We start from the raw sequence: 13,976 nt of genomic DNA on the forward strand, positions 1-13,976 counted from the left end.
ATAAACAAATCAAGAATAAAGAAAATCAATCAATCAGTAATAAATAAATGTAATAATAATAATAATATAAAACAAAGAAACCACATATAGTTGGTGGGTAGACAAATGATTTTTTCCAGATTAAAATGAACAAAGCATTATTAGAGCCCTGTAGACATGACAAAACACAACTATAGTCACATTTATACTCTTTTTATTTACAACATATTGCGCAACTGCAGGGTCTTGAGACACATGCTAACTCGCAAACTAGAGAGCTAGCGACCTAAACGGTAGCCTTCAAGTTATTTCCTTTAAACTTAAATAGCCAAAAACTTACCACTTCCACACGGATAGGGAGGATAACTATTAACAGTTATTTAACCTTTAACATGAACATTAATCAAACGTAATAATTTTTTCTGGGTACATGATACCATACAGCATCCAAATCAAACTTGCGCGGGCCGCACTAACATTAAACTTTCATATCAAGGCGGGGGCCTCAAACTGTGTCGTGCGGGCCACATTTGGCCCACGGGCCGCGTGTTTGAGACCCCTGAACTATAAAGCATATAAATGATGAATGAAAAAGCTGAATAATCATGTAAGATTACCTGATTGTTGCCAAGGACATAAAGTTGCAGCGAGTACTGTATACTAAGTCATACCAACAACAGTGCAGCCTGTATCCTTGTATAAAACAATAGTAATGTTTTTTTTGTTTTCAAATTCCTTGTTCAGCCCTAACATCCCAAATGTTAAGCACCGGAAAGGTTTGACAAACATGAAATAGTCGCTCTTTCACCGCAACGTTCCAGTCTGTCACCCGTCCAAAACAACCTCTTAAAGCGTTAAAAACACATTAGTTCACAGGAGGCTTGTTTTGCTGCTGTGTGTTTGAGATGCACAAACACTCTTAAAAGCTCTTTAGCGGAATAAATAAATAAATAAATACATACATAGAGGCCATTTGCGGCGTGTGCACTCATATATATATATATACACACACACATGCACTAACTGCCTCCATTAGCGCTGACAATGGCTGCCTGTGAGTGATTGGGTGTTTGTGTTATACAAGTTCAAGTGTCTCTTAATGATTTACACGTGTGTTGAGTTTGTGTGTCATTTTGTTTTTCCCCCGCTGTGTCTTTCGCATTGATGAATGGCGATTCCGGGTGTGTGTACATTCACCTGGGTGCGAATTTTAACCTATGCATGTGTAGCATTTGCCACCTGAAAAATTGCCAGCGTTAACCTTTGTGTGAGGAGTACATCAGTAGAAGTACAGAGGAGTGGAGTGTATTGACCAGGCAGCGGCATAATGTGTGTGGTTAGAGTGATAACATGGTGTATTTGATGGCCTGTGCTTGTGTCTGTGTGTATTATCTTTGGTGGGGCGTTAGCAGGGGGGCCTTTGGGCGACTGTGTGCACTAGATAAGGCCGATTCATCTGTGCTTCAAAATGTGTGTGTAATAGAATTTTTTCAGTGAAATGAATCTGTGTGTGTTTGAATGTGTGTTAATAAATGCTCCTGGGGTTCATGCACCTTAGTGTTTTGTGTGTATGTGATGGGTGTGAATGTGCAAACGGGGCCTCTGGGTATGAGATGCTTGTTGGCAGTGATTTTGCCCCGCTTGGTGGTCTTCAGAGCATCACCGGGAGCAAGGGGATCATAACAATACAGAGACTCGCCCATTGTTCATAAGACAGTAGAGTGTGTCAATATGCCCCACCTCCGTGAACCGCCTATGAACCTCAGTTACCCCCACACAGTAAACCTGCACCGAGTTTGGTTTCCCTAGTTAGCCACATCCATGCATCCATTTTCCATGCTAGATCCTATCCCAGCTGTCTTACACCCTGGACTGGTCGCCAGCCAATCACAGGGCACATATAGACAAACAACCATTCACACTCACATTCATACAATTTGGAGTCGTCAATTAACCTAGCATGTTTTTGGAATGGTTAGCGCACATACCTCACAGCTAGGAGACCAGGGTTCAATTCCACCCTCGGCCATCTCTGTATGGAGTTTGCATGTTCTCCCCTTGCATGCATGGGTTTTCTCCGGGTACTCCGGGTTCCTCCCACATTCCAAAAACATGCTAGGTTAATTGGCGACTCCAAATTGTCCATAGGTATGAATGTGAGTGTGAATGGTTGTTTGTCTATATGTGCCCTGTGATTGGCTGGCGACCAATCTTTATTACTAAAGCATGAAACCCATCTACCATCCATCTTCTACCACTTATTTGAGGTCAGGTCGTGGGGGCTGCAGCCTAAGCTGGGTATCTCCTCGGCCACACAAGGCCTCCTACCGGTCGGACTTGCCCTGAACACCTCCCCAGGGAGGTGTCCAGGAGGCATCATTACCAGATCCCCTGAACTGCACCCCTCAGTTCTAATTGGTTCCACAGTGCTTCTCACTCTCACCCTACGGCCGCTTGTACCAGCCATCTTGTCCTTTTGGTCACCAACCAAAGCCCATGACCATAGGTGAGGGTAGGAGTGTAGATCGACCAATAAATTGAGAGCATGGCCTTTTGGCACAGTTCATGTCCACACCAGTTTACCTGTAGATCTCGCCTTCCATCCTTCCTTCACTCATGAACAAGTGGACTGATTATCGGACAAATTCCATCCACCTTTCCAAATCATGACAGACTATTTATCGAACAGTTTTGCTTTGATCAACCAATCAGAGGACATATAAATACTGTCATTATTGACCAGCTTGCTACATGATGAGTCGAATCTGAAATCGGATTAAAGTAGTAAACCACCCCATTGCTTATATGGTGTGTGTGACATGAGCCAGCACTACAGATTTTGAAGGCCTTGGGCAGATTTTATTGACATGGCTACACACAGAAACTGAAAACACGTACAGGTCCCTGCTAGAAGCGGTGCAGTCACGGGACACGCTACAAAATCACATCATAAATTACATAAATTAATGTAATTTCATGGACTAAAACTAGAATTTAAGTTGTAAATGTAGGTTAGTGACCAGTCCAGGGTGTACCCTGCCTCTCGCCCGAAGACAGCTGGGATAGGCTCCAGCACCCCCGCGACCCTTGTGAGGAAAAGCGGTAGAAAATGAATGAATGTAGGTTAGTGCTAGGCCAGCAGAGAAGGCCTTGCTGGCCCTGAGACCCCACCACTGCTATTTATACTTTGTTTATTAATCATCCGAACCATGGCCTTTTTACCTTACCTTTTTACCTTAATTTAGTGTTATGTGTCCTAGAAACTGGAAAATTAAAATAGCATTTAAAAAAATCTGTTACAGGTAAATACATTTATAAGGAGTGTGCGTACCTGCAAAACTTGTACTTTTTAATTACTGCAGTGACTTTCTTTGGTAGGAATCTTATCAGTATGGCGCAGCTTGAAGTGCTCATGTTTGTAGACTCTTCCTTGCAAGGGGATTTAGATCTATGGAATTTAGATTTGAGTTTGTCTTTACTGTGTTTTTCTTTTATATGTGATGGATGGATGCAAGGATAACAGGCTTGTGCGTAGTGAAGCATTCAGCCAGAGAAAAGTCAAACATAGGTCAGTAAGTAGAAGGGTATGCATTATTGGAAAAACATGACACAAATATTTAAAGCAGCTCCATACTAGCAAAATGGTGCCGCGGAATAGTAATACTAAAAGTACTAAATACTAAACAAGCTGGCAACTAACTGACTTGGATAGTGACACATCCACTTGGTACCAATCGGACCATTCTTGTTGTCATGACAACTCAACACAGGTTGTTGGCTTTTTCTTTTTTCCGAGGCAGACAGGAAGGTTGTAAATTGATTATTGGGCCTTGTCAGGATCCCTAAATGATCCCTTTCCTCTCCTACGCACCCTGTCCTTCCTCGTGTTATAGGAGTACATGGGATACACTAAGTTTCATTAAACTTTTACAGTGAGCAACATGGCCCCCGCAGGACTGCAAGTCAAGCATCCCGCTGCAGTTCATTAACACTACATATACTCTGGTGTGGTTTTTATCTTTCAGACCATTGGGTCTGTATGAACTAAAAAACAGTGCACTTGTAAGTGTGTGTGTGTGTCGGTTTGGGGGCGCCGTCAGCTACCAGGAATGCACGGGTACCGCCAAAGCTAAGATGGCTGCCAAGCGCTAAGATGGCTGCCAGGACTCTGCAGAGCGACAGCACGAGATATAAAGAAACTGAGGGCGATAGGAAATGAGGGATAATGCTCGAAGATGGACTCTCGCTTTCTCAGCGGTCAAAATTGAATCTCTAACCGAGTCTGTCATCTCTGATCCAGAGCGATGAGGTGTCTTTTTTTTTTTTTTTGTTCTCTTGATGGGCCGCCACGGTGAAATGTGCAGCAGTGTGCTGGCAAGCACAACACTAACGCCACCCAAGATTTGGACACTGATTTGGGCCTTGAGAACCTTTAGTTCCGGCTGCAAGGGGGCATATTCTGGTCTGGGCCAAATTGTCCCCTCTTGGCCCTGAAAAGGCCTCAATGCCTCAGTTCTGTGTGCTAATGGGCGTGAATGGTATAGACCATAAAGCGCCACAAGGCGACATTAAGTAGGGCAGTCGTCTCCCGCCTGTCCTGATACAATTTCACATAAACACAAAGAGATACACTCCAGACAAATTCCCACAAGCCCATAAAAATGTACTCTTCTACTATCATCCTTCATCTTACATGCCAGCATTGGGGAAGACCATTGGAAAGCACCCAGATCTTTGCTAAAATAGTCAACAAAATCCAAACAATGCTCAAAACGTTCATGTCACATTTATCATTTAGCAGCTCAGGCCATGATGGCTTCAACTCCCACAAATAGAATTCAATGAAACCTCGTTTTTGGTCTGACGAAGCCATTTTGCCCACTGAGAAATCATGTGAAACCATTGACTCTGTTCCAGTTACCCCAAAATACAAACTTATAGAGCATAATTATAGTTGATAAATTGATAATGATACATTTCATTCAATTGGACTTCCCATACATCCTGGCCACTTCCATAGGTTGCTATAAGCTTTTTCTTGTTTGGCCTTCTTTATCAAAGTGCTGGCACTCATCACTCTCATTGGCCCCATGGTGGGTTATTTAAAAAACTATACACAAATGAAGGAAGCTTCAAAAATCCAATAACATCCATTCTCCTTATATCTCTGGCCAAAGTCATAAGTAAATATGCAATCATTGTTTGGTTTCCGGCTGCACGGAGGAGGAGTGGTTAACGCGCAGGCCCGACAGATAGACGACCCGAGTTCGATTCCGCCCTCGGGCATCTCTGCAGAGTTTGCATGCTCTCCCCGTGCATGTGTGAGTTTTCCCCGGGTGCTCCGGTTTCCTCCCACATTCCAAAAACATGCTAGGTTAATTAGCGACTCCAAATTGTCCATAGGTATGAATGTGAGTGTGAATGGTTGTTTGTCTATATGTGCCCTGTGATTGGCTGGCAACCAGTCCAGGGTGTACCCCGCCTATCGACAGCTGGGATAGGCTCCAGCACGCTTGTGACCCTCGTGAGGATAAGCGGTAGAAAATGACTGACTGTTTGGTTTTCATTATGTTGACATCAGTCCTCCATTTTGAGGGGTGTTGAGATACAGTACGTGGGTTCCACTGTATAGGGGGAGCCCTGGTTTAAAATGTATATATACTGTATATACACAAACTTTCCCTCCCAAAAGTTTTTTTTTTTAAACATTTGGGTTTGATATGAAACGATGAATATACAGTAAGACCACAAACCAAGTGAAATAAGATAAGATTCAATACTTAGCTGCAGCAAGCCTGTGATCCATCACTTTTGCATTCTTTTGTCATGCTGCCTTTCTTTACTTAAGGGGGGGTCGGTATTGTTGGCTTTACGAAGGACCCCCATGCTTTATGAATATCTAAAGAGTTTTTGACAGTTACTTTCTCCATGCTTGGATTGCTTCCAACTTTCGTGTCCACCTGTCTAACCATGACTCCTTCACTTTTGTGATTGTTTCAGAACAATCAGGACAATCAGACAACTCAAACCAGCAAGGGGAGACAGATGTCAAGCCCCCGCCGAATGGTAAGTTTGCATTTAGCAATCTCCAACTTAGTGCACGCATGCTTCCATAAATGGTTTCAAATGGCTGTGTCAGCATGGGTCCGTATAGATACAGTGCGAACACACTTATTGGACATACAAGCCTCTATGTGAGCGAGTCCCAGCAGAGTTGGGTTGGTTTATTATGGTAAGGAGAGCCCATGGTACTGTAGTGTGGGGATTGTGGTGGGCCACTCATAAATCACGCTGACGTTATTAGAAGATGGGAACCACATGGCTGCTGCCGAGCTGAGGACTGACCTCATAGGCTGTCGCCGCTGTGGTTAACCCTGACAGTGCTTGAGTGAATGAAGAGAAAAAGATGGGGATCAGGAGATAAATGAGTAGATGGTTGCAGGACTGACATGTAAATGGATGCATGTTACATACGGACCGCAACATTAGCTGCACAAGCTCAATCGGATGAAATTGAAGCTTCTCACGTGAAGGATTTTATATCACTGTTATCCAACCAGAAATGTGGACTCCAGTCACGTGACTTGGACTTTGACATCAGCGGCTCAGGACTTCATTCGGACTTTAGTCCCCTGACTTGAAAATACTTCAGGAAGTGTGTTGCATAAAATGTGTCCCCATTCAAAGTATTCAACTAATACGACAATTGTTGTATAATTTGCCGTATTGTATGCATCTATTAACGTCCAATCAGGTTTAAGAGTGGTATAAAGTTATTCACTTGCACACGTGCACACACAAAATATTAGTTACTGCAGGTAAGTCACACTTTTTCCATGGTTTGGCTGATCCTGCTACTAATACTCTGAAGCGACTTATTTTACATATTTTTCGCACTCTAAGGTTCACTTAAAAGCCTTTTAATTTCCTCCACAATCAACAGTGAAATCTAATATATAACCAGTGTAATATTTCACTAACTGTGTTAGCCCACAGTTTCCTACTTTGCACTTTACTTTGTTCTTATATGGACGTTTGTGCCACATAGAAATGTGGATCTGTCCAAATTGTATCGTTGGTGGTGATATTTGTAATAACTTATTTGTTGTTTAAAATAAATATCACACATTTACCGTATATTGTATTGCATATTGCATATTGCACTCTTATTTTATTTATTTGCGAATCAAAGACCTGTTAAAGGAAGTTTGCTTTAACGGCGGTAATTTGTTTTTTGACGCACGATTAGGGTGCGTTCCTCCTGTTTCCACACTGTAGTTTGATTGAAGCATGGTAACTCTGCTCACATTTTGTATTTGCTGAATGTCAGTTGGCGAGTTTAAGAGTTAATATGCTAATAATAAAGAAAAATTGTTATCCAAATATATGCTTGCTTACTGTGTTGTTTTAAATAATGGCCCATAATTCTGAAATTGATATCCTTTTATTATTATTATTGTTGTTATTATTATTATTATTATTATTATAGTTTTTATTATTAGTATAGTTTTTATTATTTTTATTTTCTTTTTTTAATATATATTTGTTTTTATTATTATTTTATTTTATTATTTTTATAATGTATTATTTATTATCATTGTATTTGCACATCCACAAAGATTTCCTCTATTTATTATAGATAAAAACTTTTTATTTAAATGTGATTAAATGTGATTAATTCTGAGTTAACTGTGGACACAATGTGATTAATCGTGATCAAATATTTTAATCACTAATAATTAATTAAGATGGCATCAGCATTGGTAAGAAAGCCAATACCGTGCCTCTCTAATTGTAGAGTTTTAATTACTTTAGTGTTAATGCATAACAAATCTATACGCTCAAGCCATTGAACTCGCTGCTCCTCTCGCTCAATGCATGCAGTGCATTTTCGAGCTGTCCTTATGGGGAATGTACTCTCGTTTGGCCTAATTGGTTGTGTGTGTGAACTGTCAAAAGTGAAAAGAATAACATGTCGAATCCAAAAGGCCTGCTGTATCTTATAGAAAACACATGTTCGCACTGTATGACACCGGCCGCGTGTCAGCCCTTTTTGCACTTTGCCTCTGCATGCGTTCACGTACACGATAGAGTGTGTCCTCGATACGTGTGCATTTGTCTCCGTGCACATCTAATTCCACACATATGCCCTGCAGCCCTCGCTCACTCTCTTCTCTGGTGTTTTTTTAAACAGGCCACTTGAGTTTCCAGGACTGCTTTGTGACTTCAGGAGTGTGGAACGTAGCGGAGCTGGTCCGTGTGTCACAGAGTGAGTCACAACCATCATTTATTTACCCTGTCAATCTCTGCAGGAGGACACACTGCTCCTATCATTTGTGTAGCGCACTGCACCGCATTCACTTTGCTCAAACGCCCTGACAGCAAGCGGTTGAGCGCAGCGCAGCAGCAACTGGTGCAAATTTGGAAAGGGGAGGAGTGATGCACATTTATGACATAAGTTACAATTTACAACTGACCTCGCTAACTCGTATCACATGTTCATCCACGACCTGATATAAATTATCCCTTTGCTTTGTTGTCCAGCCACACTGCTGAAAAAAATATTCACTATGGCTTCAATACGAGCTCAACACGAGCTACTTTTACAAAATGAAAATGGCTGCTCATTTTTGTAACATTTATTTTCATAGCTTATTTCAAGCCAATATGCTTGTTTTACCAGATCATGAACAAAATGCTGGTATCCACAAATCGCCTTCTGGATTTCACAATTCATTTATTTCTATTTTTCTCACATTATTAACTGAAAACCTGAAAAAAGCAGGTTTGCCGCCCTCTGCTGGGTCCCTCCAGCCGCATCCGCTGCCCTCTGAACCGCAAATGCACCCTTTCTCCTGTGCCCTCGGCACCCCTGATAGGAGACAAAATCCTGGCACTCGTCCGTTAGCTTGGCACCAGTGCTGAAATCAGTGTGCACAACGCTCATTTCAAATGAAAAACAATGAAGAAATGTCAACAACTCTATGTCCTGTACATCTGTGTGCAAAAGTACATGTAAGTTACATATGTGTTTGGTGTGTGTACTCGCATTCCGCAGCCCCAGTAGCTACAGCGACTGGCCCAAACTTCTCCCTCGCTGACCTGGACAGCCCCGGGTACTACAACATCAACCAGGTGACCTTGGGACGGCGCTCCATCACCTCTACTCCCTCTACCAGGTACAGGAGAAAGAGACAGTATTTATGTTATTATATTCTACTGGCGTGGTTATTGATAATGTACAGAATGAGCCTCAGAAGTGGACTCCCGCTGTACTAATACTCATCATCTCCAAATTCTTTAACTTCTGAATTCTGCTTCGCCTCTTATGACTGTGGTTTCTCTTTCCCCTTGTTCCTTCTTCATGACTAATCCTTGTCATTTCCTTTCATTTTTCCCACCAATCCATCCGTCATTCTGCCTGGTGTTTGGGTGTTTGGTTTTTTTTTTCCTTGTCGTCCTCTCCCGCTCATCTTACGCTGCAGGACTGAAATGGAGCTTTATGCAAGTCTCCCACGGAGGTACACACACAGCATACAGTATCTCCCTTGATACTAATGTAACACAGATCCCTTCATCACACTCACACAAAAGCCACACAAACAAGCTGTCACACTCGCAAATTTGAAGCGCTTTGCTTATATATGCTTTCTGTCCTTCGTGGTTTATTGCTCACAGATGTGTGTGTGTAAGAATGTGCAAACACATGGAAGAATGTATCCCAGCATCGCATAACATACTGTAGTGTGTGTGTGCTTGGGTTCCTAGTGGGCGGTTGCTCGTACTGTATAGATACAGCATGTTCAGCAAAATCTGCTCTCAAATGACTTCTAGTCCCCCATGGCTGAAACCTAGTACAAGAACAACACATTGAAGGGAAATTCATACACTGACTTGAACATAACAGGCATATTTATCCTTAAAAGTCCCCAAGCAAGTATCCCTTTAAGCTCCTTCAAGAGTCAAACGACCTCCTTTACTTTCACCTTGTCAGCTCGAACAAGCGCAAGTCCATCGACGACAGTGAGATGGAGAGCCCAGTGGATGATGTCTTCTACTCGGGCCGTTCGCCAGCGGCCGGCAGCAGCTCACAGTCCAGTGGCTGGCCCAATGATGTCGATGCAGGTAATCCCCCTTGAACATCTGTCTTCATCCTGTACACGTTGCAGATGTGCTTCGGAGGTCCACTTCAAGTCAGACGACATTTGAAATTGTTAACATTACCATAATTTCCGGACTATAAGTCGCACCAGCCAGAAATGCACAATGAAGAAGGGAAAAACATTCAGATAATAATAATAATAATAATAATACATTTTATTTGTATAGCACTTTTCAAAATGCTCAAAGACACTTTACAGAAGAATGAAGTTGAATAAAGCAAGTAAACAGAATAGAAGGCACACCAAAATACAACATTCATTGGTTAATACACAGTTAAAACATGAGTAAAAGCGGGGCGGGGCACAAGCGGGCAGGGCACAGCAGTCAGATATAAAAAGTTAGACATTAAAAACAGATTTAAAGAGGTGGGTTTTGAGTTGTTTTTTGAAGGTGGGGAGGTCAGGGCAAGCACGGAGTGAGTGGGGCAAAGAGTTCCAGAGGGTGGGGGGCAGCGATGGAGAAGGCTCTGTCTCCCCAGATAAGTCCCACTATGACTATATGTTGAAATGTAGTTGTAAAAATCAGAGAGCAAGAACAGACATCTTGAAAGACACGTTATATTAATAACAATAAACGGTATACAATAAGCTGTAACTAAACCAAAATAATGCTTATCCTTGCCGATGTTTGAAAATGATTTGAATGTTTGGCACTAAACTTGAAAAAGGAAAACATGAAAAAGTAGCATTTTGCATTTTTCCTCCAAATTTGATCATGAAAAATGCTCACTTTAACTGCATACTTCGGAGCAAAAATGTACAACAATTGTGGTGATGCTAAACAACCGTCACAACCATGTGTGCAAGTCAATCTTTCATATTGAGCAAATAGAAGTTAGTCCAGCCACCCGCTCGTGTTGTATGCCGGTGTTCAGAATTCTGTTGTGAATGCACCACGGAGTTAGTGGTGGATGATGACGAAGTGTTGTTGTGTTTTGCCAAATACTAGCTATTGATTTTGGACTAATAGCTATTCATTTAACGCCGATAGTACAGGGTCAGGCAAAATGATGTGACACATTTGTAGGTTAAATAAAAGGCAAATAAAGTAAAGAAACAAAAAAGTGTTTTTATTTTTGAAAAAGTACATATAATGCCATTCTGTTTCATTATGTTTTAGAAATTAAATCAGTTCTGGCGGTGCGAGGTCGGCCGGTTGATTTTGGTTTCAATGCAGATCCAGTAGCTGAAGTTGGTAACCCATAACAAGATGGTGTTTCCAGCTGGTACGGGATCATGTCTACCAAGATTGAAGTGCAAACATAATGTGTTGTGGTTACAGATTAGTTTGTTTTGATAAACGTTTCCACAATGATAGCTCACCAGTCCAATTCATGGCAGGAACTGAAAAAGAAATGAAAAACAATGGCATTATAAAGAAACAAAGCAAAATGGCATTATATGTACTTTTACTTTATTTGCCTTTTATTTAACCTACAAATGTGTCGGATCATTTTGCCTAACCCTGCAGCTATTAAATTAGCACTGCAATTACGCATCCCTATTCTCAAGCTATTCTCGGTTTTCAAAGTGCTAGCAGGTTTGAAAAATATATTTTTCTTAATTTTTCTCAAGCTGCCGTGCCTCCCTGAAAGACCTCTGGTTGCCAGTTACACTCAAGTTGCTGTCAAATAGCCATTCCTCACCTGCCAACAATTAAAGTGACTCTGGTTAACCCCAAATGAGGTTCAGATGGTCTAGTTGGAGTTTCCTCACATGGATTGCAAATTACAGCAAAACCCAAGAGACCCAAAGAGTGTAAAAGGCATTACAGTAATGTTGTTATTAAATCCAAATCATTTTAAGACATCTGATATACCATGGTGTATAGTGCCGGTCGTTACTAATTTGCTGCCCTTGGCAACATTTACCTGGCGCAGAAACTGCATGCAGGACTTCAAGACTGGGTTTTATTTAAGATGAAAACCGGAGAAGAAATATACAATAAATAACACTTGCATTGATATTAACCTTTAAAATCCGGTGGTGTCCTAATACAGTTTAACTGGCATCATAAAGAGAGGGTTTACAGCTTACTCTTACTTCTAAAGAGGGTGAAAACTAATCCAATAATCCCTCGCGGCTTCAAATGTTGCAGCTTTACTTTCACTTTTTTTAACCAAAATATATTAAGTAATAAATCATGCAGTTTTGTGGTTGAATACCACCAATTATTAGCAAACACATTGAGAAAATGCATTCAAAGACATTATTATATGTTGAATTCTACACCGGTGTTGGTAATGTGAGACACACAAGCACCAGACTCACCACACCAGATCACCGAAACAACAGGCTTTTTTTGCAGGTTTGAGTTCTCTCACAGTGGGTACAGTAATCCCTAATAAAAACATGGGCTACTGTTGCGGCCGTAGCTCATTTCTGAACTCCCGACATCACTTCCTGTCCAGCCGCCACTTCTTAAGGGAACATATTTCTAGCAACATAGTCTTATTTATAGGTAATACAAGTGTAATGGTGACTATAGGGGTGTTATTTCATGGCTAGATGGCTCTCAAAATTGTATTAGTAAGTCGGAAACAGGCTTTCTATTATCAAGAACTGATCCGTTGTAAACGAGAACACACTTTACAGCAAATATTGGCAGGTATTTGTTGTTTAGCACATGTGACAATCGTGTATTTTTATGTAAAAAAGCCTTACTTTACATATTGTACTTTACATAAGTTGGAGGGAATTTGAGTATTAACAGTTCCAAGCAACACTAGTCTATTTTGGCCCAAAAACCTTCATGCATTTGCAAAAAGCTGAGAATGAAGAGCCATTTGACCTTTCACCGCAGATGTATTTATAGCACACACCTAAATCACCACACAAGCTTTGAAGTCAGTGCCCAGGTCGAAATTCTTTTGAAAATCCGTGAGCTGACTAAAGCAGGCTGTAGAGTGACTGACTGACTGGCTTTACGATCTGATAGGTTTGGAGCGCTTTTGTGAGCAAATAAAGATTTTATTATCGAAAAGACTCAAATGGAAGGTGCTTCAACATGGTATTATATTAAAGCCGTGGACACCAATTATTTGAAATACCACCACTAAATTGTATTAAATAGTCTAGTACTGTTCCTGTGACTGACTTGGAGTGGACCCTCTTTGGCTCAACATAGACTGTGTTATTCCTTTCACTTCATCATCCAGCTCCCCTCATCATTACTGTATCAACCACACCTTGCAGCCGCAGCAAGGTTACACATACAGCGGATCCAGATGCACAGATTTGTAGTCAAAAAAATAATAATACAGATAAAATGTACAGCATATATGCATGTTTATGACTTTATGCTTCACTGATGTTTGGTTATCAAGCATTGAGATTTTGCACTCTTCGGCGGCCCTTAAACACACCATTGCTGTATATCGAATATGCAAAAAACTGCTATGAAAGCTGGAGCTGAATTTAATGCATTCATTCATTTTCTACCGCTTATCCTCACGAGGGTTGCGGGGGTGCTGGAGCAAGACAAACAACCATTCACACTCACATTCATACCTATGGACAATTTGGAGTCGCCAATTAACCTAGCATGTTTTTGGAATGTGGGAGGAAACCGGAGTACCCGGAGAAAACCCACGCATGCACGGGGAGAACATGCAAACTCCACAGAGATAGACAAGGGTGGAATTGAACTTGGGTCTCTTAGCTGTTATTCCTGCGCGCTAACCACTCGGCCTCTATGCAGCCCCCTTCCAACCAAACAACCTCTAATACTTTGATTTATGATTATCTTCTTGGTTCTCAATTATTTTCTGTCATGCCCCCCCGCCACAGGGTGACAGAGATATTTTCTTGCAATAATATTAAGTCCTCCCTGCC

At 41.4% G+C, this 13,976-nt stretch overlaps 1 protein-coding gene across 12 annotated transcripts in view; it reads left to right on the top strand.

Moving 5' to 3' along the window:
- The window catches only part of nfixb (nuclear factor I/Xb), a 178,668-nt gene that overhangs the window by 128,844 nt on the left and 35,848 nt on the right, over positions 1–13,976 (top strand). For 9 of the 12 annotated variants that reach the window (XM_058049552.1, XM_058049554.1, XM_058049557.1 and 6 more), the window contains 5 exons: positions 5,980–6,045; positions 8,174–8,248; positions 9,038–9,158; positions 9,465–9,500; positions 9,974–10,104. In XM_058049552.1, the coding sequence (XP_057905535.1) occupies positions 5,980–6,045; positions 8,174–8,248; positions 9,038–9,158; positions 9,465–9,500; positions 9,974–10,104 (429 nt within the window). The remainder of the gene's footprint in view (positions 1–5,979; positions 6,046–8,173; positions 8,249–9,037; positions 9,159–9,464; positions 9,501–9,973; positions 10,105–13,976) is intronic. The other 3 variants (XM_058049556.1, XM_058049564.1, XM_058049553.1) reach the window with 1 other exon arrangement.

The sequence above is a fragment of the Doryrhamphus excisus genome, chromosome 15, assembly GCF_030265055.1.
Source record: "Doryrhamphus excisus isolate RoL2022-K1 chromosome 15, RoL_Dexc_1.0, whole genome shotgun sequence".
Lineage (NCBI taxonomy): Eukaryota > Metazoa > Chordata > Actinopteri > Syngnathiformes > Syngnathidae > Doryrhamphus > Doryrhamphus excisus.